The sequence below is a fragment of the Haliaeetus albicilla genome, chromosome 7, assembly GCF_947461875.1.
Source record: "Haliaeetus albicilla chromosome 7, bHalAlb1.1, whole genome shotgun sequence".
NCBI lineage: Eukaryota > Metazoa > Chordata > Aves > Accipitriformes > Accipitridae > Haliaeetus > Haliaeetus albicilla.
Window position 1 is genome coordinate 39,154,355 of NC_091489.1, and position 27,819 is coordinate 39,182,173.

The following is a 27,819-nucleotide window of genomic DNA, read 5'->3' on the forward strand; positions in this document are numbered from 1 at the left end:
TTTTAGAAGTGAGCATATAACTGATATTAACCTTGCAAGTGTTTTGATCGTTTTTTTCTGCCATTTTTCAAGGGGGCAAATTTTCCTATAGCATAGGAGCTTTATGCTCCTGCCTAGGAAGAGTGACACTGGCAGTTAAGCTGTACTAAACACCTACAAACACGTGCCTGCCTTGTGCTTCAGAGCATCTTCACCTTTCATGGAATGGTACCAGTGGGCCCTTCCTCTAACAGTAGTGCCTAATATGCACTAAGTAAAATTTGATGTACTGAAATAAATCTCTAAGATACCTTTATTGAAAGGTGCATATATTTTAGTAATCCTCCTACAACTTCATGCCAGGGTGTTCTCCTAAATAGTAATTTTAGCAGCTTCAGGAATTGTAGATATAATAATCCTGAATCTAGAACTGCAAAGAATAACAGTGGGACTAGAAAACAGAATCAGGTGTAAACTTCTCTACTGCAAAAAATTTAAATAACACAGCCTACAGTTAGGTGTAGTTTCTCATTCATTCCAATCCCATTATACAGAGAAATAACTTTCAAAAAGGACATCAAATGCTTTCTTCATGTGAAACTTTATATTTAAACACTAGCTCGACAATTGCAATTGAAACTTGACATCAGTAACGCTTCCCTTTTGCAAGGCCAGCCTCAAACCGTACCGAAGCAAAATTGGAAGTGGTTTGTTACACTTGGGAGTCTGCGGGCTAGTTGTTCAATATTCACCAGACCACATGGTACACCACCTCGTGCAGGCAGACAGCCTTGGCTGCAAGGAGCCAGGAGCTGGAGAAGCTCTCCCAGAACTTCCCTGGCTCACACCGAGCGTGAGGCGGCACCGACAGCAGCACAAGCCTTTGCGTCCCACCAGCCTTTCTATTCCCTGCTGCTATCAAGCACACTGAAGCTATTAAACCTGAAACTCCCAGATGGGACATGCATCTCAATTGTGTGATTCGAGATGATTTGTGAATGTGGATGGCACACCTGGGATGTGTATTTTGGGGTGGGTTCCCACCTCCCCCAGTTTACCCATCCATTTATCATTCATGCAGAAAGTTGTCGAAGAGATACCGCAGCACCAGATGCCCCACTGAAATCAAGGAATCTCCACATCCTAGGAGGATGCAGGGAAGAAATGAGATCTACAAAGCTAGAAGATGCATGGGAACATGACTGCGCTCTGAGACGGACTCCCAACCCCACGTTTCTTCTTCTCCTCACTTGTGCACAAGCAGGGGCAAGCCAGGTCGCTGGCCTGAGCAGATGCACACAAGCAACAGAGTTAGCATGCTAAGAGTATTCACCCTGCTTCAAAGAAGGGAAGTTTGTCAAAAAATCCCTTCCAGGAACAAAATTTAACGCATGCTAATCTCCAGCGTTTCCTCTGAGGGAACTGCCTTAAACTGGAGCATCTTCACCACATCAAGAGCAGCAAGCAAGGAACGCATGTCCAACCAGCCTAGCACACATCCAGCGCTGCAGCTAAGCAGCTTTCAGGTTTGTATGTATTTATATGTATATATGCTCATCAATCTGCTAAAGAAGCAGATAAACTTGTAGGTTGTTCCCATAACTTAGTAAGGTCATAAAAAAAATACATATAAGCTACTGAAGAGAGGCATACCAAATGTAAAGCTTAGGTCACTCACAATAAAAATACCTGAACTCTCTTCCTAAAATGGCTGATGAACAGTCTGAGGAAAAAAGGCAGATGTCAAGAGCATGAGATTACTGTACTCGCAGATAATATGCAGCTTTGTAAGAAAACGGACTCCACCTGTATGAGGGCAGATTTCCTGGCAAAGCAAAAGGGCCCCTTATCAAAACCTTAAATAGTAGCCTGAAGCAAATATGAAGCCCATGCCAAGAACAGGCTTTGTCAACTTCTCCTAAGGTAACCCAGCTTCCCTCAAACAACCTTTATCGATGTCAAATCACCTGCAACACACCCTAACACTTTTTACTAGAAATTAAGGTAACAACTTGGAAATCCTGCACCACCCATTAATGCAGAACTTTTGTCCCCCACAACAGAGGGGGCAAGAACACTTATAATTGAACACTTAGTTGAATATTACAGCAACCCAAAGCTATGATCTTTATTGCTTTCTAAGGAAAATACTAAGAGCAACTGGCAAAGCTTGATAATGCTTAAGCCTCTGTATGGTATATTAATGCTTCCAATGAAACTAAGGTTCTGTCAGCCTTCAAATTACAGCTGTGTTCAGAAAGCACTGCACCGCCAAAAAGTGAAAAGCACAGACCAGTCTATCTAGCTCTAATCCGATAAGTAAAACAAGTAGAGCAACGCAATGCCACTTCCCTTCAACGTTTATGATTCAGAGAGGAGTTTGCCTTACTTGAGGCTAGAGATAACTGCAGTTGAAAGTATTAAACGTATCCACCACCAATTTACCTACAAACTCCGGGAACGCTAGCACAGAACCATCGCTTGCTCCACATGTAAGAGCCTGGCTCAAGATTTACTTAACACTTGCATCTTCCGTAAGCGAAGTCAACACACAAAGTGTTAAACAGTCCTCTTGCAGAAGCCTTATGAAAAATACCTGTATAGAAATGCACATATTAAGGCTACAGACCACTGGGTAGCTGCCAAAAATGATGGAATACAGTATAGTTTACTTATTTCTTTTTAATGGCTCCAACATTCCACCTGAAAAATGGGTCCTGGAGCTACATAATTGGGGATAAAAATTAAGCGACAGTTGCCATTTGTCACTACAGGAGCTGATCACACACATTTCTCATACAATCATGCAGCGCGCAGCTGATCCTTGAGTTCCCCTGGTAAAAGAGAGCAAAGAGGCACTGCAGAATAACCGCCTTAATTGCAAGTATAATGTAGTATAAAAGTATTTTATTATACGCCAGCACAAATGGGTTTGTTAAACAAAGTATGATGGAGCTTTGCGTTTTGCTTTCCACTCTTTAACATCACTTCAACACGTTTCAGTTACAGGCCCTTAGCCTTTTCAGAAGGCACCAAAATAGTTTCTCAAGCTTAATGTCACTTCATATTTTACTGTGTCCCTCCTCTCATCTCTCTTTTCTTGTGGTCAACAGGGGAAAATTCCTTTTTAAAACAGAACAAGCTTCTCCAGGCAACACTGTTGTTATACCAACACAAGTAACAACCTTAAAGCCTCATCTCACCAAGCTCTGCCAAGCACCCAGCAGCGGAAAGGTACCCTGCTTACCGGTTGCCCCCGTACTCAATGTGGGGTGTAGGAAGTTGGTCCTGTACCTTCCTTCCCTGACCTTGTGGCAATGTCAGAAAATAGGAAGAGTCTTTTCCTGCCAAATGAATTCCCAGAGACTTTCATAAGGCCAGCCTCATTATCCAAAGGAGTGTTTTAAGGCTTTTATTCCCATCACTTGAGCCCACCTCTAAGTAAGACCCGCCACCAAGGAAGGTAGTTTAACACCATGTAATGTGTAAACAAGTTTTCAGGGAACTGGAGCAAACAGAGGGGAAGAAAACAACCAGGTTTTATTTACAGATTTCCCTATGTTATGAAGGCACATTTTCATTTTGTTCCCATACAAATATGCCAGCAACAGCTCTCCACTGGCAAGTCACGCCTTTATCTTTTCATTCGTTTCTGTTTGTGCTCTCAAAGGAAGCAAGGAAGTATGTTAAATACTTACATTTTTTTCCAATCACAAAGCATCCCAAAATAAACACGAGAAGGCTCTGAACCACAAAATATTCTTAAGTACTTGACACCAAGTTCCCTCCTAGAACTACACAGATTGCACATTCACAGAATACAGTAATAATTCGCACATTTTCCAGGCCATATTTCCGAGAGTTTGCAGAGTTTCTTCCAAAATATTGTACAACATATTATACCACTGAAATAATCAACTGCTTGGCTGGACACACAAGACTTGCTCATTTTCTCTTTTCAGTCCAAGTTTCAGGTGATATTTTTACACAATTTCTTCAGCCAAACCAACAATAGAGTAAAATCATTTCCTAAATCCCCTTAAAAGTTTGAACTATTATGCATTTTGCACTGAGCATCAACTCTAGAAAACTTGTTCTAGGAGAATCTATCAGAAGCAACTCTGCTGAAAGTCAGCTTAATTCTTCCAAACTCAACTATAAGAGATCTCCAGCCTCACTGGGTAGCAGGGGAATCATATATATATATATACACGTATAATTTTTTAAATTTTTTTTTTTTAAAGTGTGCATGTGTGTGTGTATATGTATCTCCCCAGTTTGCTCCTGTTTCAAAGGAGCTCCGTCTTTAATCCAGAAGGACCCCAGGTTGCACTCAGGCAGAAGCTGTCACTTGTGTTCAGTAGACGATGGCCAATTAGTAAGACCAAACAGGAATGCTTATATGGTCTGTAGACTTGCTGGTCAGGCTCAAGCTACAAAGCTCTGAGGCAGAGATAAAAAGTTCAAAAATATTAGAAGAGACCATTAACAGAGGAGACGGCCCTCAGGAGCTCCTTGCGCGAAGGCCGCAGCATCAGCGCGCGTCCAGCAGGCACTGCAGAACCTACAGAGGAGCAACATGCTGCAGATGTACCAACTGATGGGAAAATCAGAAATGGAGCTTCAAGCTTCACTGCGGGGAACCCACTTGTGAGACTGAAAGCCTAGAAACCCCGCTTCGTTAGCTGCGCTGCTCACGTAAGGACTCGTTTCGGCCCTGCACCGGAGCCCAAAGCAGCAACTCCAAGGCCAGAAGACGTTGTAAAGCCATCATGGCAAGCTCTGGTGCCCAGAGCCAGGCATTTTACTGAAACCAGAACCCAGTTAGAGTGCACTGAGCAGCTGACACAGGTGGCAACCGCTGTCAGACACTTCGCACCAGCAGCATTAGTCTGTGTGCAGTTATGACCAGAGGGCTATTTTGTTTTTATGTACAGAGGTTTACTACCACCTTATAAAAGAAGGATTTCCAGAAGGCAAATGGACCGATGTCTCAAAATAGAGTGTTTACATTAACGCTTGGCAAGCAAAGCCCTGCAAACATAGATGAATAGAGATAAGCTATAAAAACACCACGGACATTTACTTGCTGGAATAGTAGCTTGTAATCCAATTTCAAGTCCTTCTGCCAAGTGTTACACACAGCATCTTTGTGTATGACGATTTCAGTCCTTGTCCCCCACCGCCCCTCAGCAAAGATTAGCCAACAAGAAGAAACAGCAATTCAGAAAGAACGCTCCATTTAAAAAGTCATTGAAATGGGAAGTTATGATCTGGGTATATCAGAACCCACTGTCCTTTCATTTGCAGAAACATTAAAAGATCAGGGAAGGACAGTAAGTACGGCCTGAGCAGCAAACAGGGATGCTGGAACGAGGGCGGAAAAACAAACCTTTCCACACCTTTTGGTTGTTAATGGAGAACAAATAGGCTTTCCCTACATTTGAAGGGCTCACTAGAGCCTCGCTGATGGAATTACTGCTTTGTAATTAAACTCCTCTGCTTGTTTCACACAAAATACACAAAGAGCAAAGTTGCATAAAGCAAGATAATTCAAGCTAGCTTAACCAAAACGAAATGGAGAAGGCACCTTGCACAGCAGAGTCACCAGCCAACAGGTAGCATGCAGTGCCACGCTAACCCAGAGCGCTGCGTCTGTCAAAGCCAGCTAAACAGATGTGAGCTCTACTGATAACTAATTTTCACTACAAACACAAGCTGGTAATCCTGATACTTTAAAAATCTTGATAGAGCTTTAAGGCAGGAGAGGGAGAGGAAGACAAAACAGATGGTTTCACAAACGGGTGTGCCAACCAGCCATACCCGCAGATGAAAATCTCTCGAGGTGTTCAAACTGACTACCCTGCAGCCGGAGGAAAGCCAAACACCCAGCCCTTTCCCACTACGGCTCTGAACACTAGGTGCCATGGACACGTTCAGTTAGCACAATACATACCTGGGAGAGGCGGGTGCAACCTCACACTCTGCTGCAATTAGACCAGGAGGAAGGGCGATCCAGCTCTTAAGTGCTGACTTGATTCTAGAGACTTTCCTACTTTTGAAAACTGTTTTAATGGCCCAAATTACACTGGGTTTTGGTGTTTTTAATGCACGAAGCTGTATTTTTAAAGCTTCCATCTAATTTCATCTGATGCACGGGAAGAATTCTTCTCCCATTTGACTTTAGTTTGACACAACATAAGAAAGATCCGTAATTCAGTTAATCACTCATCATATAAACAAAGAAACCTCTTGAGAACCAGAGAGCAACACGTACATGTATTTGCAATGCATAAGAGGATTTTTTTTTTTAAATGGTAACAATGCAATCTATTCAGTGTGAAGAGTCTGTGAGGCCAATTAAATACTTTGGGTTCCATAATTATAATTGCAGTAATGAATGGAAAGGAGCATTACAGCTTGCACAATGCAGCTCCTATTCAATTCAATGATTCAGCTCTTGTCTGCTTTCAACTAACCTTTTGTGTCTCTTCGTATCAGATCTTGCAGATTACTTTGAGTGTAATAAAAATATCCCCAAATAGCCCAGGTAATGTAATACATTAAGCATCCTTTGATTACACCTACATGCAATCTACAGAAGGGATTACGCACTAATGTTCATATTTATTTATTTTAGACATCAATGAAAATTCAGAGGGGCTCAGGCCACCATCTGAACACCCCAGCAAGCCCACGGTGACAGGGGAAAGCCAAAATCTGACCTCCTGGGTTTGAGGTTTTCTCCCCCTTTAAAAAAGCTCTTCATGACCACCCTTCACCTTAGGAAAGCTGTCTTAGTGAAGGACTCCTCTACCTCCTTTACTTCCCGGCAGCCTACCAGCACCTTTCATCCACTGTAGGACTGCAGAGACCAGCCTTAGGAAATGGAAGAGTTACTCCCAAAGAAGTTAATGCAAAACTGCTCCGTTTCCACTCAGAAAAGTAAGATGCATCTTTTGATTGGTTGGGTTTGGTTGGTTGGTTGGGTTTTTTTGTCAAATATTCTCTCGGTTCCCCTAATCTTGATGCCTCTGCTTTACTGCATTCAATATATTTTGAGAATGAAACACCTTACAGGAATCCCTTAATTTTCTCAAGTATTTCCAAATACACCAGAGCTGAGGTAGATATTCTCCCCCCCCCCCGCCCAAGAATTGTCACCTCTGGTAAACCCTCCCCATTGTCTCTCGCAGCCAAGATTTAGTATTTGGCATACAAATGTATTTTTATACCCCCTGACACTCCCCCTCCCCCCACCCTAATTCTTCAACGGGTGTCAGAAGGGAATTAGGCATCACAGAAATACCAAGGAAACTAGCTTCATCCCCTCCCTTTTTACATCATTGCTCTATTCTCAGGTTTGATAGGGAAAGTTTTCCTCTAACATTAGCAATGATGTTGTTGATCTGGAATAGGCCAGCAAGCAGAACGCTCAGCAAATACAAATGCTGCATCACACTAGGCTCTGTGCAATGCACATGGCGCAAAAGTCATTGACACACACAAACGACTGTCTGGAAAACAGGAGGACGGAAGGGTAACAGAAGCAAAGGCTGTCAGCGTTGGTACCGTCAATACAAAGGAGGTCTGGAAAGCAAGCTGCAACTCTGCCCACATTACCTCAGCTGCGACATTGCACACACTGCCTTCCCAATGTGCAACTGCATCATCCCTGTGCACAGTAAATACGCTAAAAGCATTAGAGGTGAACCTCGGGCTTTGGAAATACAGGAATACAGGCTGTGTAGGGAACACAGGAGCTTATTTCTAATGCCACAGTGGTTTAAACTTGGTTGAAAAGCCCGCAGATGACACACACACACACACTCCCTGAGTGAGGCTCCTACACGCATCTTGCACTTCTGACAGAACTGCGATTTCCAGAGCCACCCGCAGTGCACTGCTTGCCAGTCTCCAAGATTTAAAGACTACTGACCAAGGCTGTAGACAACCTCTTCCTTTACACTGAACCAATTAGCAAAGTCAAATATCTCACCCATTCACCCATTAGTCTTGTTTCAGTGAACACCGTGCTCCCTAAGCAGGCCAGGCAGCTGCAACTAGAGGGACTCAATGGCAGAGAAGCACAATGATGCTGGAAGAGATATTTAAGTTTCCGTTTTTACTTTAAAAATATATTCATCCAGCCACAATTCACTGAAAAGGATTGCTTCCTCACTCCCCCCAACGGCCATGAATCTCTTTAGAGAGAACATTACATTACACCCATAATAGGTTTATGCAACATAGCGCCTATTTGCTATGGTAGTCATGTCTCCAAAGCATTCTCTCCTTCCTTTTCTAAGCTTCAGAGAAGCTCGTTTTCCCTGCAAGAGAAGAGGGTTAACGCTGGCCCAGCACTGCACATGCACTAATTTCCCCATTTGTCTTGAGGAAATGAAAACGAGAGATTTAAGCAAATCCAGTTTTATTAATTCAAAACTTCAGACACTACTCGCAAGACAGCAAAGCAACATCCTTCATAGATTCATAGTGAACGGGAAAAGGTAATTTTAGTGATGGAAGGCCCCAAAAAGGCAGATCCTAATCTGGGCGAGTAGAAAATCTTCCCCTACCTACAATAACCAGGCACTACAGTGATTTATTACAAACCCGAGGAGACAACAAAACCCACCTCCTTCCTTAGGATTAAAACCAAGATGCTTTTGGACTGTCACTGCTCATCAGAATCTACTCCGAAGATCTGATCACCTTTGCCAACAAAAGCCCTATGCATCGTGGCAAAATAAACATGCTAGCTGGCCCTCTTACAGGATTTCTGCTTTCTTTTCTTCACCGCTACAGATAAATATTACATGCGCAAGGCAGCACACTCAGCTTTGGCAGCAGCTCGGGCTGGGGCATGGAGTTTCATCCACAGCGCTGCAAGGGCTGCTTTGGACAACTGCAGCCAGCTTGCGTGTCTGCTCATGTAAGACCACGAAGAACCAGCTTTTAGAAAACCTTCTGATATCACTGCCAGCCTCCAGAACCTCAAGAAACTCAACTGGGCATCATATTAACCTGAACACACCTTCCAGTTACCTACATTTACAATTGGTTTTATTTCTCTTGGGTGTTTTTCAGAAAAAGACTGATTAAAAAAGGCCTTCCCACCCTCGCCTGGTTGAGGATGGCTCATCAAAGGCCAAAAGGAACTCTGTAAGATCACTAATTACTCAGCCTTCACGCTCACCGCCTTCTAACGAATGCAAGTCATAGAATTCGTCATCCGGAATTTAACGGGACTTACCAAGAGCCACATGCAGTGGCATATTTGCCCGTAATTAATACGGACCTGTAAGAAACTCCAACGCTGCCACAATCTGGTCTGAGACCGCGCACGTGGCCACATTAGTTGACATTTCCTGTTGACTGAATTAGAGCATCTTTTAATGAGGCTCACTTCAAAATCATTTTAAATCCATTTGCTCATGTCAACATCAATGTACTCAGCATTATTTACCAATTAGTAAACCGGAAAGTATTCTTTAGATAATCTAAAATCTCAGTAAAATATTCAACGTGTCATTCATTTACTACAAACTGCCCTATAAAAACAAATTACTGGAACCAGCTGTCACAAAGCAACAAGTGTCTAAGGACAGAGTGCTTTTTAAACCTAGGGCTTTCCAGAACGCGTCTAAGGCGTTAGCGTTAATACCGATGTCACGTCTTCATCTCCTGCCAAACTCTGTCGTTTCAAATGCTGTCCAAGTCCCAAAGGAGTGGGCGAAGCAATTGCAGGCATTGACACCATCAGGAGGATGCAGATCGCTCTGTCTTGGAGCACAGGAGGACATCCTGACAGTCAGAGGCAAGAGCTAGGAAGGGGTTCACTCTTCTGAAGCATCCAACATCCAGGCTTTTGCCTTCCAGCCCCTCGGAAGCATCCCAGCGCTGAGGACACAGTATCGTGAAGGAGAGGCTCGTGACCCGAATTAGGCATCTTCTCAGGTGTCCAGCTAGGGAATTCTTGCCTGCCTTTCCAGGCTTATTCAAGGCTGACAGATTAAGCGATGGGAAGGTATTTTCCACTAGATCAGGTTGGCAGGGATCTCGAACAGCTCTCTACTTCCAAGCCAAATCCAGCGAAGCGGTGCCAGGGCTGCAGCTCAGGTAGGGCGCATTGCCAGCCCCACGCCAGCCCAGCCAAGGACTGCTCTAGAAGGATTTCTAACCCAGAAAAACCCATCCAGCAGCAGCCTGCAGGCGAGCTTGCTGAACGCCTGTACAGCCTGCAGTCTCGGCAGGGCGAAGATCGCTCCCCTGCCACAGCATCATACACCTCCGCTGCCAGAACCACCCCCAAGTAGTCCAACTGCACCAATTTCCTGCCAGTAGCGGGGCCGCAAGCATTAGAAAAAGGAGGATTCTGCATGCCTCTGCAAAGCCTCCCCCCCCCCCCCCCCCCCCCGCCAAGAGAGAAAAACACCTTGGTTTCCCCTAAGTTTTGCAACTGAGGGAAGAGTGGTTTGGAGGGTGGTGGCTTTGTGGTTTTTTTTCATCTCTGGAGTGTGGCAGAGCAGTAAATCTTGCATTATGCTCTGAAGAGCGTCAGGGTTGGGGCTTCATTTTGGTCTCAGATTAGACTCCTGAAGCAATGAATCTTCCATCGTGGAGGCCATTACCAACACAGTTTTCCTTCATTTTGCACTGCTTTATCCCTGATTGTATTATCAAACTTATCTCCAACCTTCCATCGGCTGCAAAGGGCTCAGCAGACCTACAGGCTTTTCAAATATTCATCGACCAGAAAAGCCAAAAGCACAAAAAGCAGGAGCTGCTCAGGCAGGGCAAGCTGTCCTACGCAACCCACCATTCCGATACCGCAACACAGTCAAAGAGCTGAGTACTATGTTACTTGTCAGTATTATTTGTCCCTTTGCTAATCAATTTGACACAATTCTCCAATTTAAATTGTGCCGTATTTCAATAGTTCTTCCACTTAAGATCCCCAAGTCCCTTAAGACTCCCACACAGGCATTTGATAGGACCACCCTGAAGAGGACGCGGCCTCGGGGCTGTGCTGGAGCCATGATCCTCATGCAACAACCCCAACGACACTCCGGCCTGAGGGATCATCGCTGTAGGGAAACGCAGGCGGTTTAGTCAACGCAGCAGCCCAAGAGCCCGAGTCCCTTCTGTCCCAATTAGCACTTTGACATCGGGTACAGGTTAAGAAGCCGGCAGGAAAGGTGAATGACTCTTACCAGGAACGAATCTTGCAACAAGGGTCATACCTCAAGAACGCTTAAGTATTTGCCTTGGATTCAGGCCGATTAAGTCAGCCGCAGCAATCTGCCACAGCGAATTAATGCTACAACAGCCCAAGAATTACAGAGTAACCAGAGGAACACGGACACAGGCTTGAAACGCGCTGCAGTAGATGGGGAGAAAACCGACCTTTCAGATCATATTAAAATCCTCTGATCCATTAGGATCTCAAATTACTGTATGCAAATTGTGATAATTTAAAGGCATTTATAAAATCCAAGTAAAATAGTCCATGAATATTGAAAAATGCTTAAGTGCCAAGTTAAATGACAATTTTCAAAACACACTAAGGAGATCTGATCGTAACAAACCAGTCCCATGAAATACCATATCTATCATCAACTTTTTAATTACCAATTGATCAACATGTAGACAGTGTAATAGCTTTCAGCTTTTAATTACTGAACTATCAAAATTCCAACCAAAAAAGGAACCTCCAGAGATGAAACTGTAATGCTTGATTATTCATTGCTACATAATGAATGATTTGTTTTTAAACAAGATGTCAAGTTCCTCATGTAATCCATCTGGATGTGTGACTCTGCAAAGCTTACACTGCCCATACTAAGTACTCGGGGTTCCTATTCTCCCTTTCTCCTGACCCCACGAGTGAAGACTTCTTTTTTGGTTTTCCCCCCCTTAAGGCAAAACAGTCCTGAATCAAGGGGCCGAAAGGCAAACAAACTGCCAAACTGCACTACAAATCCAGACAAGCCACTTCATCTCCCACCAAAGGGACAGCTTTTGCCTGGGAGGGAACAGACACTCCTTCCAACTTGTCTATACTCCCAAGGAAGCAGCTCTAAACCGAGAAATACATCCACCAAGCAGCGGGCAGAGAAGTGCTGCTTTTTGTTTCACACGTACAGCGCTGTTAAGAAAAAACAGTGCCGTAAGAATCGGGATGCAGCTCCCAGGTTTTCTTCATGTAGCCTAAGCCGTAGCAAGATATACATGACTGCACATGTTAGTATTACACAGAAAAGTATGCTGCGGTGGGGAGAGACTTGTTATCCATGCCCTAAATTCAGTATGGAGTGCATTGTAAGCAGCCAGTGGACTGACTGCGTCTCCAACCACTGCCCTGCAGCACCCTCCTGCCCAGGCTTTCCGCCTGCTGGCAGCTGGTGACACAAAGCCCTGCAAGGTAGGAGGCACCATGGCCACTGGGGATCTGGTCCCTGCTTCTTGCACCAGCAAGCTTCGAGGGGTCCGGGTTTATACGGGACCAGTCACATCCATACTCTCCCTCCACACACAACAGGACCTGCTTTTCCCTCCCCCGTGTGTTTTTTAATGTAATAACCATTACCACCTTAAACTACCTCAAAACCTCAAATTACACCCCCCCCCCAAATTTTCATTTTCATTGGTCGAATGCACAAGAACTGAAGATCTTCAGCAATGTGAAGATGTGTCTTAAGGCTGCAGAGAGCCATCTACAATCCACACCCCCCAGAGGGGATTTTGCCAAATCCAGGCTCTTTGCATTTGGAGAGACATTTCCCAGAAATACTCATTTGTAAATGCAAGGGATCTAGGTTGGTACGTAAAGCATTCTGGAAGTAATACTATTAAACAACGGTAGTTCAAGCAGAGTCTATTAGTCAATTAAAAAGAAACTACCAGTAAATAATGCGTTTGTTCCTTCAACCCCAGTGGCAACGATTAACATCACTCATCTCGAGCCCCTGGTGTATAACCTTACAGATGTTTTCTATGCATACCATCCCTGAATAGTTATTCCACACAATGGCATCTGTTCCCACAAGAAAAAAAAAGGAACAAGGACCTTTTGTTTCTGCTTTGTTACAGCCTCGGAACCCCAGTTGTTGCCAGACAATACCCAACATTATTTCCCCAATAAATTCACCCACTCCAGCCACACCTAGGGTTTGATTTGTACACGGAAACCACAAGCTCATTTTATGCACTTCCCCTGGGAAGCTACTAGTATGCATAGCTTGTACAGATTTTCACATAAGAAATTCAGTAATCAGTCCAGTAGCTGTAAGCACTTATGACAACAATATCTATCAACACTTACCATATTTAAAACTAAATCATGTAAATACAAGTCAGCTCTCCTCTGCATGCTGATAATCCGGACAAACGAAGGCTGAAAAAAGCCACTCCAAGAGGAAACTAAACATACAAAATCACGTACGGTGAGAAACAAATACCAATAGCGCTCCAAAATTGCTGAAGGCAAGGAGAAAGCGGGGCCGCTCACCGTGCACTGACGGCAGAGCCGGGGGAAGCACCCAGGGTTACCCTGCCCCGCTCTACACCCTACAAGCAGTAATTCACGCACAACAGTTTCCAAGAGCTCGGCCTCTCTTCCACGGGATCTTTATATTTTCCAGAAAAGCAGGGACAAGTTGCTTCAATACCTACTCTCTCTCTGCCTTTGAATTCCTTATAAATCCTAGGAATCTGTTTAAAGTGAAAACATACCAATTTCAGAGGTGCTTTTCTCCCCCCTAAGATGTACCGTTTTATTATGCTTATTAAACTGACAAAAATTACTCTTTAGCTGATTCACTCAGATGCAACTTCTATGGAGGTTTAGGCAACCGACTTCCTAGATGTTTATAAATCAGCTGAGCCAGAAGAAGTTATGCGATAAATAATTTGATTTTTTGGCACAACAAAAATACCAAGTTATTAAAACTTCCACATCGTTTTGGATTGCATCTTTAATGGGCGCCAGTTTCTTCGACTGCTACAAAGACATTTTATCTAAAACAAAGTGCAGCTGTGTTTCCAAAGGTTTCCCCAGCGAATTTAGCGATGGTTTGCAGCGCCAGGTTCACTCTCTGGACAGTGAAATCCAGGAGAAGCAAGGAACAATCCACACTGGTTTTCACCAACATCCTCTGCGTTCGTGCACACCCACCAGCATCCCCATTAATTCCAGTGCAAAATCCTTTCATCCCTACGGGCACAGAAAGCCCACTCAATCGGCCAGTCCGCTGGGCTCTCCCCAGGAAGAGGCAGATGACCAGGCTCAAAATAGCTTACTAATCCTTATTTATTTACCGCAGGATAATTTAAGCTACTCCCTACTTTAGGGCAGGATTTATACAGCACAAAGGGGAGGGAGAGGACGGGAGAGCGAGGTACCACTCATTTAGCCTGTGACACGGCAAACCCCAGCCCTGCCAGCCCAATTCCTCCTTGGCAGCCCCCCGTTACCGCTCTGAGCGGCTCTGGCCATTGCGGGAAACCAAGGCAGAGTCACATCAAAGACCGTGCAAAGGGGCAGCGACTGGTGCAGTGACATTTCGTACCAAAAAATCTGTGGCGTGGCAACACCCAGAAGATTACGCTCCATTTTAAGGCCTGTTATGTGCACGTAACACAAGTCTCTCTGAACTGTTCAGGATGTCCTACCCTCTAGATGTGCAACACTGTCCCACTGACAGCTTCTCACGGCATGAGGCCGTGCAGTCCCTGAGGATTAATTCCAGGAGCTAATAAAAACATTGGACTCAAAGCAGCAACGCACACCCCTCACCCACAGATACCTATTCTCGTTCTCTTCTCCTGCCTTGGTAGCCTTGAACGTAAACCCAAAGAAGGCAGATTTGCGGGGGGGGGGGGGGGGGGGGGGGGGGTGCGGCACATGGGTGGGAAGGAGAGGAAGAAATGGTGGACTATGAACACAATGGGTAGTCTGAAAGATATTTATTCTTGCAAGGAATTAAAAAAAAAGGCATTTTGTAGGAAACATCAAAATCATATTTAAGGGGAGCTCTCACTAAAGAAAACCTCCCCCATCTCAAAGAGGAATGAGAGGTATAGACCTATCCAACCTCAACAGAAAATTGAAAAAGTACCCAAAAAAAAGACAGCTTTATCTAGCATATGACACGCACCTTCCAGAGTTGCATTCCACGTACATCACGTTGTGTTAACGTACATGAAAACCTGAGATCCAATTTACAAAGAGAGCCTGGAGGAGATAGTCATCGTATAATCGTGCATCTGAAATTCTCCCAGAGCGATTTAAAGGCTACATCAGTGGTTTTGCTATAAACCCTCTGTTTACAAGGCTCTATATATTCTTATACAGCAATAAGCGATTTGCCTCCAAGTATTTTCTTTATTTCTTGTCTACAAGTTTCTCCCCCTTTCCCTGAAGATGTCCAAAGGGAACAGTGTTAATCTCCTATCTATCCCACTTTAATCTTTGCTCTTACCAAGAAAAGACATGACTGCGCTTCACATGCTGAAGAAGCAATATCTGGCAGTTATGGATTCAGGGAGAGTTGATTAAATGTGTATGTTCTGTTAAAGATTATATGGAACGATTAAGAGTGTAAGACCTTTAAATTGAACGAGAAGCTGTTAATGTGGACAGAGCTCAAAAACCTCAGCGTGGGAGTCACTTTCAGTAGTTCTGCCTACTAGGGTAATGAGTAACGTCTCTTTCGGAGCCACTTGCAGACCAGAAGCTGAGCAAGGAGGAGGAAAAACAGTCCTTAACTGCAGTAGGGCAGAAAACAGCAGGCACGTATCATGACCCTATAGATAGGCTCTCTTAATGACACAGCACAAGCCTTCATTCTGAGAAGTCGGTAAACTGTTAGGAAACGAAGGCAAGAAGTGAAAAGCTAAGTGACAAAGGAGAAGTTACGCTCAGGTTTCACCCACCCGAAAGAATCTCTCCGCGCATCCATGCTCCAATGGCAACTACAGACAAGAAGCCGGAGCAAGTTCAAGGGGTCCCGCCTCAGCCCTACCACAAGCTGCTGTAAGCATCTACAAGGGACAGGGATGGCACACTGCCTGACAAACCACCTGCTCCAAGCAGGGATCTCCACCTCCCCCTCGTCCACCAGCCGGCACCAAGGACACGCATCCTCCTCTGCTCCACTACCTGCGTCCAGGAGAAGCAACACGCAGCTCACAGCAGAGCTAAGGAAATACCGGCTGGCTCAGCAGGGTGCCTTATTACGGCCGAACTACACCCACTGCTCAACTGCAAATCAAAACGCTCCGGCACATCAACTTAATTGGAGCTCCCGTCGGCCGGTATGCGCTAAGGAACTGTGCGTAGTTTCTCCAGACTGCACAGCATGGTAAAACACAAGGGTGGCAAAAAAATTAATCCGCCTAGAGAACTGGAGTTGCTGTCAAGCCAGCCGAGATTCTCCCCAGCACCATGAAAGCGCTTCACACGGCAAGCGGTGATGGGGGGGGGGGGGGGGGGCGGTTTGCTTTGTTTCCTCCCTGCTGCACCCATCCTGAAAAAGCAGGCTTGCTCTGAACAGTCCTAACGAATCCAAGCCATCCTCCAACAAGCCCCGTCCGACAAAGCTGACGCTCGCTTGATGACAAGCATTCACGGCTTTGATGTTTGTCAACCGGCTTTCCGCCCAATGCCACGAAGCCCAGTCAGGCTGTCATCAGGAAACGATAACGAAAAATGGCATCACTCGGGATCTCAGCACCAAGCAATACCACCAAGTTATCCAGAAGCCTTTCCCCGGGTAAGGCAGGAAAAGTGAACTAGGCATGAATGCTTTTAAAGAGCTGCTGACACCTAAAACAATGCAGCACACTTTCTTGTTAAAAAGAGCTCACACAGCGCCTATCCTCAAGTCAGTTAAAAAGAGCATCTAATTTTATACAGACTGGGGAAAGCAGGGGGGAGGCAACTCCTAAGAGCTTCTCTGCTACTACTGAAGTCTTCTAATATTATAACCTACGTCCACATTCGCTGCTGTGAATAAAGATATCAAAGAGGCAAGTAATGGAGCACAAACAAACAGCACAAATCATGTTTTCAAGCAAAATAGCTTCGAATGCAAATCCAGAACAAACCAAGCTACAGCAACAGTTCTCTAAACGTGACTATTTCAGGTCTTCCTTCCAACGAAACCCGTCAGAATTAGCTGACCGACCTCATAACCTAACTCCATGAAGCGATACAGGGTTTCTGTGCTTGTCCTGTATGCTTAAGCCACCTGGGTTTGTCCAACCTCAACCTCACCGCACCAACGGATTATCTGTGGCATAACAAAACCCCTTACCTGAAGCAGTGTTGTCAAAGACCCGATTAGCACATTTTAGAGCAGTACTCCTGAACGCAAGCCATCTTATCCACAGCATCCGGCAAGAAGTTCAGCATCATTCTCTGCTTTAGGAAAGCAAAGATGACAATAACTTGCCGTTCTTCTCCAAATCTCAACCAATCGAGCTAATCCATGCAAAATGCCTGAGCCAACACAACCGCATAACCAAAGGCGTTGCAGCTTCACAAATGTACAGGTAAGTGACTGTTCTGATGCTATGGAGCACCACAAACATTAAGGACTGGCGTGGATGTCCACATGTCTCCAGCCGGCGCAGACACAAGCCCACATAAAGAGAAGAAGTCTTTGCAAGTGAGCCGTAAGCTGGAGCCAGCAGCTTTTCCCCTGGGTCTGACCCATCCGTACAATTTCAACACCTTTCAAGGGCCAAAGGGCAGCTGTTGCCCCAACGTTATCCCCTGCCAAACCAGGGTAGCGGGGTGGGGAACGGCTTTCAAGAAAGCCACCGTGCCTTTTCAAGGTCATGGGTGCATCAGTGTCACGGACCGCGTCTCAGAGAAGCCTTGCTGTGATAAAACGCACAGAGGGAGAGCGCTCTCTCTGCACTCAGAGTTGGGGACGAACATTCCCCTTCTCGGATGCAAACTAAGGGCCGGGAGGGTATTGATGTTAGCGTATTAGCCCAGCGGCTAGGCATAGCGCTCAGGCTGTGCAAAGAAAGTTTTCTCTCTAGCCCAATTTTAGCAGAGCCCTACTTTGCTGTCACCCCAGCTCCAAAGCTTAACATCACTAATATTTAAAAGTGTTCTGCGAGGGAAGCTGCCAGGCAGCCTCATTTAAAAACAGAAAAGCGGCAACAAGCAGTTTCTCATGCTTGATCCGATTACTCTGATCTCTCTTTTGATGCTGCAGACTCAGACTCGTATTTCTATTACTGCACGGGGGGAGCAGGGGAGGGAGGGGAACGTCACTTTGCTGCTTGATATTTCTTTCTTCCCTGTCACACTTCGGAGAAGGGATATACACTGCAAAGCGCTGGAATAAAGAGGATGAGGGGTCTGGGATGCAGCCATCTCCCAGGTGGACATGTCATGCAGGCTGGTGGTACCAAGGACCCCCCTCCAGGCACCACTCGCAGTGACAGAGCGCTCTTAGACCTTTCTCGCTGGAGCTTGTCAAGTCCCAATTTAGTCTCATGCTGTCCGTGAAAAGTTCATATCTATATATAGCATTACTGCTCCAACAAAAAGGTGCGTTTCCCCATCAAATTTGGAGATCTCTTCGATCTGAGCTCACGAGAGTCATCAGGTTTTGGATTAGCACTTGAGTGCATCTTTGTGAACGGAAGACCACCGCAGCCAGAGCCTGCCCCAGAGAAGACCAACTCGAGAGACCTGCTGATGGCTTAGGGAATACAATAACATTTCCATTCTGGAAGCAGACCTTTGAAGAGATTACAAATCAGATTCAAGCGCTCACTAACACTGCTAAAAAAGGACACGACAAGATCAGAGAGGTTCATTCGCAGCCGTAACCTGAACCCAGGGTTTTATATACCCAACGCTTGCCAAGCCCAAGTGCAACTTTAGGAGGCAACGCTGGCCCCACGGGCATCCTTGGCTCCGACGGCTACACTCGCGTCTCCCCTGCTCCGCAGGTAGAGATCACTGTCCCCCATCGCTTCCGTTGCTTAGCCAAGGACTCCAGAAAATGTAGCACAAGCGACGCAGTTTTGCCGTCCTATTGAAGAATCAGGCCAGTCACGTAACTGCTTAGGGCGAGCTTCACAGCTGGCCTTGGCAGAGAAAGTAAGGTTCTAGCACCGCTACTTCCCACTGCCAAACGTACACCTGGGTTTTAAAAAGCACTCGCCATCATGTACTGCCAAGAGCCTATTTTCTCTTCAATAGTTGCGCTTGACTGGCATTGCCACTAAGAAGAGGGGAGGGGGCGAGGCGTACTGCATTCTTTAGGCAGGACCCACAAAACCAGGCAGCGCTGCTTTGGAAGGAAAAAAACAAGTCAGACCCATCAGGAGCCTGCTAGAACGCAGCACCGACACATGCGACTGTCGGCAAACGGACAACACCGAGAAGCTGCCAGCATTTCCGGTGACAAAAAAATACCCAAAACATCAAGACTAAAGAGATTTTTCAGTTAAGCTACAGCCTGCAAAACTTTTGTATTTCTGAGCAAAGAGATGTACTCAAGTATCACTTTGATCCTTTATACCGGCACCTTAATGGGGTCTCAAGTCTTGTAATAGATTCACCTTGAGAATTCAGTAAGGTCAAAATGTTTTTAATACTCGAGTTTTTAAACCACAGAAGAACATAATCAATTAAAACCAAACCGTAGGGTAAGAATAGCATGCTGGCCCAACCCTACATGCAGGCCGATAAAAGTTCCTGGTACAATGTAGTCGAGTTTTAAATACAACAGGAAAGCCACTGACCGCATACAGCGGGTGAGCATGTGGGAAGAGTTCAGCACCAATTACGAGAACCACCGCTGCTCCTCATGTATTTTTATCGCTCACTATAATGTATTTCGAACGGGTGAATCGGATTGACTTGAAAGCCGGGCTTTCAAGAGTTCTGTGCAGCACGGTTTGTGGGGCTCCCTAACACCTAACTCAATGCCATACAAAGACCTGAGGCGAGAACCTGATGCGCAGCAGAGCAGGAACACCCACAAGTTCAACAGGTAACAAGGATGCTAGGAAGGAGAAAAACCATTGTTACAGCGAAAAAGGCCAAGAGAAACCAGGCGGATACTGATCCCACGCAGGCAAGGGTCCTGAGAGGAGCCAGCCTGCACTCGCACTAGTTGCAGCTGGGGCTCTTTCTGCGCTTGCCAATTAAAAACCGGACTATCTAAATTCCGCCCATGGCTCACCCACAAACGCCAGCTCGTCTCGGAGCAACGTGGGCCAGCTACCACGCACCGACGTGTGCCCCAACCGACAAGCTCCCTTGTGTTTCAATTACCAAAGTTTTGATTGAAGCCTTGTGGTATTTTCCTTCAAAAAATGCCTGCCACACATGCAAAAACCTACCCTTTTTCACCAGCACGCTCCTCTCAAAGCCAAGCGGGCCGAAGTGTCCAAGCCCACGCTGGACGACCTTCAAAGCGTTCTGTGGTGGAGCTCCCCATTAACCACAACAGCAGCTGCTAGCTACAGCGTGCAATTAAATCCCCAGGAAAGCAACTGATTTATGAAACTTAAACAAGTACATACCACTCATAATTACAGCATTCCACCCAGGGTCTCTCCTTCATTGCAGGTTTCCAAACAGAGTCTCTTTATTTAGTGCTGGTGGGTTTGCACCACCAGAGAACAGCACACAGTATTCCCCGGAGAAACAAACACAGCTTTTTTTTTTTTTTTTTGGTTTTGTTGGGGTTTTTTTCCTTCCACAGAGCATCCAATTTCTCAGAAGAGATACAGATTGCGCGTCCAGCTTTGCTTGTGCTCTTAAACCACTGCATAAGTATTTACTTACTGGCCGAATTCCAGCTCCAGCAAACGCTGCAGACTTACAGCCTGCGCTACGCTCACAGCCTCTGGAGCCTGCTAAAATCCTGGCTCCCTGAACCACTGAAGGCGACTTAACTTTTTGGATACAGGGAGCCCCTGCATTTGAGACAGAAGCACTGCCAGGTACTGTCCAAAAGCAGAAGAGGTACGGGTTGTCAAGCCCCTTTTAAAAGTATATCAATAATCCCCAGAGAAACAGGCATTAAACAGAAACATCCAGAAAAATCTGCCTACATGCAATATCAGGAAGGTTGGGGGTTTTTTTGAGCAAACGCCTTCTTAGGAGCATTTAAGTGGTCCATTTAAACAGGGGGCGTATCCCAGCTGAGACAAACATTTTATTCCGGATGCCCTCGGGCAGACACAGGGTTAAAGAGCTGACCCATTTTTAGTCCAGCAATAGGGCAGAGACCACATCCCCATGCCATTGCCCCACCAAACGTGTCTTTGGTTCTGGCAAGGCTGGAGGAAGGCACGCCAAGCCACCCGGGGTTACTGAGTCAGAGCTGTGTGGTACAAAGCCTTCTGTATTTACACACCCAGGAAAGACAGCGAAAGACAAACAAAGAAAACAGCAACGCAGCATCGGCAAAGCGGCCGCTGATAAGGCCCAGGGCTCCCCAGAGGAGAGTACCTCTTCTTCAGCCTCCTGTCCACACAGCCAGCTCCGCGAGACAAACAGCAGCAGCGGTGGCAGCCACCCCTGCCGAGGAGCACCCCAACAGCCAGCAAACATCGATGGTGTCCATCCAGCTGAAGGTGCTGACAAGTGCCCCCTCCTCTGTGCAGAGCGTGCGTGGAGCCGAGCTATCTCCTAGTCTTCCCGTCCTCGGGAGCCTCCTTGGCAGTGGTTTCCAAGCCAGATTGTCATGCTTATAAACCTGCGCTCAACTGCCTACATGCAAGACAAATGAGCCCAAGCTGCAGCCCAGATGGATTACTTTATTTACCAGCCCCTTCCTTGCAACGTTCCTCCAGTGTTTGCATTGCATGCAGAACGCAACCGTGTGTTTTTCAGCGCCAGAGCTCAGCCAAGCCTGAGCGAAGCCACCGCAGATCAGAAGCCTCGCCTTGCTTGCGTACAAAGGCTCCTTAGAAACTCACTCCGTATTTACAAAGGAGCCTGGCTTAACACAGCCTCAGTGGGAGCGCTCCCTGCCTTCGAGAGGGTCTTTCTCTGGCCTGCTGTGTACGGGGGGCTCGTCTGGCGTCGGCAGGTACGGAGATGACAACCGGGACCACCTCCTGTCCAGCCCTTCACGCCTTTGGGCCACGGCCGGCTTGCAGCTCGATGCCGAGGCCGTCTCTGAACGCCTCCCACGGCTTCAGCTGAAAAGTTATTCTTTCTAAACTGCCGTGCAATGTTGCTCTGCTCCGTTAGACAGATGCTGCGTTCCACCCCAGTGCTGACTGCCTCTCAGTATTGGCCAAAATCGGTCCTCGACTCTCTCCCTACTTCACAGGGGTGTTATGAAGTTTAATTAACTGTAAAGCATTGAGATGAGATAAAAAGGCGCCACAGAAACACATGAATCCATATCGCGTTACCGGCTTCGTTTAAACTGGGTCTGGGGGTTGCCTATCGCCGTTACAACCACCCCGCTTAAAGCAGGCAGCCAAGCCATCAGGACACCCTCCAGATCACAGGACGCCACCACGGCGGCGATACAGTGCTCGTGCCGTCGTGCCTCTGGTGGCAACCCGTCCGGGGGACGCGACGACAGCGCTCTGCCGTCGGCGCCAGGAGTTACTGCCACAACGCTAATTTTCTCGTCCGAGACTACCGAAGCTAACAAATTGACAGCTTTGAAAAGGTGGGGGGAAAGGGGGGACAAAAAAACCTGAGTTCCTCAGCCTTAAGGAAATGTTGTCTAAGAGGCATTAAAGCAGGAGGTCTAGGCTTTTATCCTGTGATTCACGACGGAGCACCAAAACCGCAAGACGGTTACCTTCCAGTAAGAGCATTGCACTCTCAATTCACGCTGTGCAGTGCTTTTCTCCGTTGGAAAAGCCCAACTGCATAGGTCAGGCACAGTCGTTTTAATTCAGCATCCAGCCCTGCTTTTGTTTCTCTTCAGCTGCCTCGCTATTCTACATCGCGTCGCTATGCCCATTAGCTGGGCGGTGATTAACAGTCTTACCCTATCGGAGTGTCATAGCAGCCTTTAGCTAAAAACAGCTCTTAAAAAAAGGATTCGAAACGCAAGGTGAGGTATTAAGAGCCAGACAGCAAAACAAAGAATGAAGGCGGCTGTCCTGCAATAGGGCTTTTATTTTTAATTCGGGCGTCTTTCAACGACAGGGTCTCCAAGTCAAAGTGGTGGGCGATTCCCCACGCCTCGAGCTAAGCTGAACGCAAATTCCACATAAAGCACCTTGCGACAGAAGCTCTGCAAAACTAGGAGGAGAACGCATCGACCACATAAACATCTGGGCGTCTGCTGCTAGGCGCAGACGAGTCGTACCAAAGCGACGCGAGCGTTTCCCCGTCTTGCACTGAAAAGAGCCGGCACCGATGGCTTGTTTCCATCGCTCCTGGCTACCCTCAATGGACGCTTCGGGCTGCAGAACGGCTGATTTCGGAGAACAGAGTCACCCTTCAGGACTTCCGACGCCCGACCAGCGCGCCGCTCCGGAAGAGGGCAATTTTCGTCGTCGGAGCCAGCCTTCGGGCAGAAGCCCCCGGCCCCGTCGGGAGACCGCGGATCTCAAGCTGAAAACGACACCGGCCCTCTTCCCCCCCCCCGCCGCCCTATCCCACCGAAAAGGCCGCGGGGGAAGACCGGGGAAAGCATGTACAACACGCCTGTGAATAAAGCTCTTTGTTCGGCGGAGCTGCCTGCTCCTTTATCCCCCCCTCTTCCTATTAGTGAAATTCAACAGATCGCTCAATGGCCCTCTTGTTCTTCCCAAAACGTCCCGGGCAAATAACGCTCGCTCCTCTCGTCGCGCAAGCCAGTAAATGAAGCCTTGTGCCTCTCCAGTGACACACTGTAAATATAAAGTGGCATTAAGGAGGAATATTTTATCAAAGCCATCAGGCACAAGTGCAAGTCCCTCCTGCGGCTACTCGGCTCAGTGCAGGGGCGATGCATCGCCGGCGCGGCGGCGGGCTCTGCCGCCCGGGGCACTTCTGCCGCCGGGGCTCGGAGGGTTGGGGGGGGCCCGGCCCCCCCATCCCCGGCCCCCCCCGGGCCGCTCCCGCAGCTCTCCCGGCCGGTCGGAGAGACCCGGTGGGTCCCGTTTAATTCCCGGCCGTTTCCCCCGAAGCCTCCGAACGCGCCCGGGCCGGAGGCAGCGGGGAGGGCGGTTTCGGCAGCGGGGGCGGGAAGCGCCTGGCAAGTTGCACTTGCATTCCAACAGGTTCCCCGCTCCAGCGGGCGGCGGTGCAGCAGCACCTCCCCCCCCACCACCACCGCGGAAAACACCGGGGGGGGGGGGGCGCACGGCAATTACTTTTTAATTGGGAGGCCGCCTGATGAGGCCAGGGGCAGCGGGGAGAAGCTGCTTCCATGGTAACCGGCAGCCCGCGCCGCCCCGACACGCGCGGGTGAGCCCGCCGCCGCTCCCCCGCCGCCGCCGGGGGTCCCTTCCCCGCCGCCCGGCACCGGCCGGCGCTCGCCCCCCGCCCCCCGGGACGCCCGCCGGGACCAGCGTCCAACTCGCGATGGGGTGGGGTGGGGTGGGGGGGGCCGCCGGGCGAGCCCCAGACCCCGCCGTACCCGCCCCGCCCGCCCGGAGGATTCCCCGAAAGCGACCGCGACCACCCCACCGCCGCCCCCCGCCACCGGGGGCCGAGCCGCCCCGCTGCCCCCCCCCCCCGCAGCCCCCGGCGGCGCCCCCCCGCGGGCGGGCCGGAGCCGGGGCTCGGCCGCCTCCTACCTCTGGGGATGATGGCGGCGGCGGAGAGGAGCAGCAGGAGGACCGGGAGGAGGCCCGGGGCGCCGCCGCACGCCGCGGGGCCGCTGGGCTCGGCGCGACCCGCCATCTCCGGCACCTGCTTCGCTCTGGCCGCCGCGCCGGCACCTAGCGACCGCGCGCGCCGCTAATGAGATGCGCGCGCGTCAGCGCGGCGGGAGGGGTGGGGGAGGGGTGGGGCGAGGGACGGGCCCCGCCCCGCCCCGCGCCAGGGGCCGGGGGCAAAGTGCCGGGCGCGGCGCGGGGCGTAGGGGCGCGGCGGGGAGCGAGCGGCGGCGGCGGCGGCGGCGGCGGCGGGGCCCCTCGGGGCGGGGGAGGGAGCGGAGCCCGGGCCCAGCCGCGCTCAGAGCCGGGGACCCGCCGCCTCGAACAAAGGACAAAAATTCGGAAAAAACACACGCGCGCGCAAAAAAACCCAAAACCCAACCACCAAACCCACCCCCCCCCCCCCCCAAGCCCCCACATCTCCTACAGCTTCTCCAACCCTCGGCCACCTATCGCGACTCCTGCCGACCGGGCGACAGGCGGAGGGGCTCCGCCACCTTTCCCACGCCAGCCCCCCCCCCCCCAGCATCCCCCTCCCGGGATTCGAGTTTCCCCTCCACCCCCCAGCATCCCCCCGCCCCGGGTGCCCCCCAGCATCCCCCCACCTCAGGGTCCCAGTGCCCCCCAGCCGCCCCCGCTGCCCGGCGGCGCCCGCCCGCTCCGCCCGGGCCCCGGGCCGCTGGAGGCGGTGTTGAGCCTTCCCCGGCTGCGGGGGAGCGGCCGGAGCCCGGCCAACCCCCCGCGGAGGAGCGGGGGGGGGGGCCCGAGCAGGCCGCCCCGGGCTGATCGCCCCCGGGGAAAGGACCCCCGGTCCTGCCTCCCACCCGCCGGGCCTGCGCCAGCATTAGCGGGGCACGCGTCAAATACGCGTAAACCTCATTAATTCGGCTGTTCCGAGTGAACCTGGGGCAGGCAAGTCGTGGGGTTAACTCCATCGTCCCGTCCGCTCAAGGCCGGCGTTAGAGTCACATCGTGGGGTCGGGAAGAGCTTCCCACCCGCCGGCTCGCGAAACCAGGCTGGCTTCCCACCGCCCCATCCCGAGAAGATGCTGGACCCGGCTCCCTCAGGCTGGCTTCGGAGTGTTCCCAGCCCTTCGCCGTCTCCCCACCTCGCCGAACGAGCGCCGTGGATGGCAGAGTTTCGGGCCGCTGCAATCATGGCAGTCCCCGTAAGGAAGCTGGATTTATCCCCCAGTTTGTAAGAAAGCACTCGTCTTCGGACGGGACGCCGAATTCCCTTCTCTCCGGAAGGACTCGAGCGCTGCTCAACAACCACCTGGGCCTGAGCCGCTTTGCCGCGAAGCTCCATTTGCCTCGGTGCCATCAGGCACCCGGCTATCCCGTTCGTCTCTTTAATTATGCGGTTTAGACCCTTTTGCACAATATCATGCATTATGACCTGCTGCGGCTCAAACATCAAATTGAAAGGCAACCCGTATTAACTAAAAAGGTTTATAATAATTTAAGTATTCATAGGGTGCAGAACAATAAGTAGTAGGAAATACAATTTGCATAATAAATATCAATATCACAACAGCTAAAACAAACCATGACAAATTATCTGCTGCTAAATGACCGGGAGATTATAGAATGCAAATTGCAAATCCTGAACTCTAGGAAATGACTTCCCCAACCTCCTACATCTCGTTCTGCAGACAAAAAGAGACTCGAGATGTACGGAAACTGGCTATGTTCCTGCTGGAAACATCTTACTGCGTTCCATTATGCATCAACTTTAATTTCAAGAGGAAAACGATTTCCTCTGTCCTGGAAGCTTAGCCTCAGATTATTTGTCACAGTGTGTTTAGCAGTTATGATATTGAAGCGCGAGCCCCACTGGCAGTGATTGAAAGCTGTATTAAATCCAGTCGCAGTTGGGCAGGGACAGCAGCTAACACGGGAGAGGGGCCTGAAAGAGGGAACCGAGGGGGGGGCCGGGGGCAGAAAGGCCTGATAAAGGCTGACCCGACCCACAAATACAGCCGATACAATCGCAGGCACTACACGACAAGGTTGCTCCCCCAGCAACGTGTCCCGCTGACAAGCGGCCGCTCATTTCCGAGACTCGCTCTGACCCCGTCTCTCTCGAGGGAAGCCGGCAGGAGATGCAGGATGCCGGATAAACCACTCCGCGCCCGCTCCGGAGGCGAGGCTGACGGCAGGCTGCAGCCCGTGACAAACCCAAGGGCCGTCAATGCCTACAGACATCCCTCCGGCGCTCAGCGACGGGGAGGAGAGAGGAACGCTCGCGGGACCGTGCTCCGCTCTCTAGGCAGCTGGCATCGCGGGCCAAAATGCCGCAGCACCCGGTAAGCGAGCCCACCTGAGGACCGCTAGCTGCAGATCGAGAGGAAGCCACATGAAAGATCGAGTTTCCTCGTCCGCTTTGGTGGGGGTTATGAGCAGCAGGAATTTCGCCCAGGAGCCCCGCCTGTGCCACTTGCAGAGAGCCTTCAGATGTGTCATTCCGGCTCCCCCCAGCCGCGATTTAGCACATCTCAAAGACCAGATGGTGTTTTTGCATTTTAGAACCGATAATCAATTGTTTGTTAATTCCACTTTTAAATCAGGAGCAGAAATGAACTTAAAAATGAGAACTCCAATCTGTGGTAGGCTTCCAGAGACAGAGCTGAGCTCCACGGTTTGAAAACGCGCTCAGAGAGAGAGGCGCAAGAAGAATGACGACGTCGGTTTGTACTCTCCCTTCCTATAACACAGCATTTTGAAATGCCTTGGATGGCATCTGGCAGCAGAAGCAGGCTGTAGATAGGCGGATGAGTAGCAGTTGCTGCCAACGCACCAGGCCGGAGATCGAACCGGTCCTGGAGTAAATCGGCTCTAGTCCTGCCGCCGCCGCCGTCGGGAATGGCGTTAGAGGACACGACATCACCTGACTTGTGGCTAATTTTAAGTAACTGACCTTCATTACCTCCGTTGCTGAATAAGTTACAGCAGCAGCCGTTCTCAGGCGGGTTTGCAAAACCAACCATCACTTACCTGTTCTTAGATTCA

At 49.1% G+C, this 27,819-nt stretch overlaps 1 protein-coding gene across 14 annotated transcripts in view; it reads right to left on the bottom strand.

The window, feature by feature from the left end:
- CADM1 (cell adhesion molecule 1) overlaps window positions 1–24,898 on the bottom strand; it is a 171,607-nt gene extending 146,709 nt beyond the window's left edge. For 7 of the 14 annotated variants that reach the window (XM_069787886.1, XM_069787883.1, XM_069787885.1 and 4 more), the window contains exon 1: window positions 24,727–24,897. In XM_069787886.1, coding sequence (XP_069643987.1) covers window positions 24,727–24,832 — 106 coding nt within the window. In that variant the 5' untranslated portion in view covers window positions 24,833–24,897. Of the gene's footprint in view, window positions 1–24,726 lie in introns of all 14 variants that reach the window. The other 7 variants (XM_069787889.1, XM_069787888.1, XM_069787887.1 and 4 more) reach the window with 2 other exon arrangements.
- Between the last annotated feature and the right edge of the window lie 2,921 nt (window positions 24,899–27,819).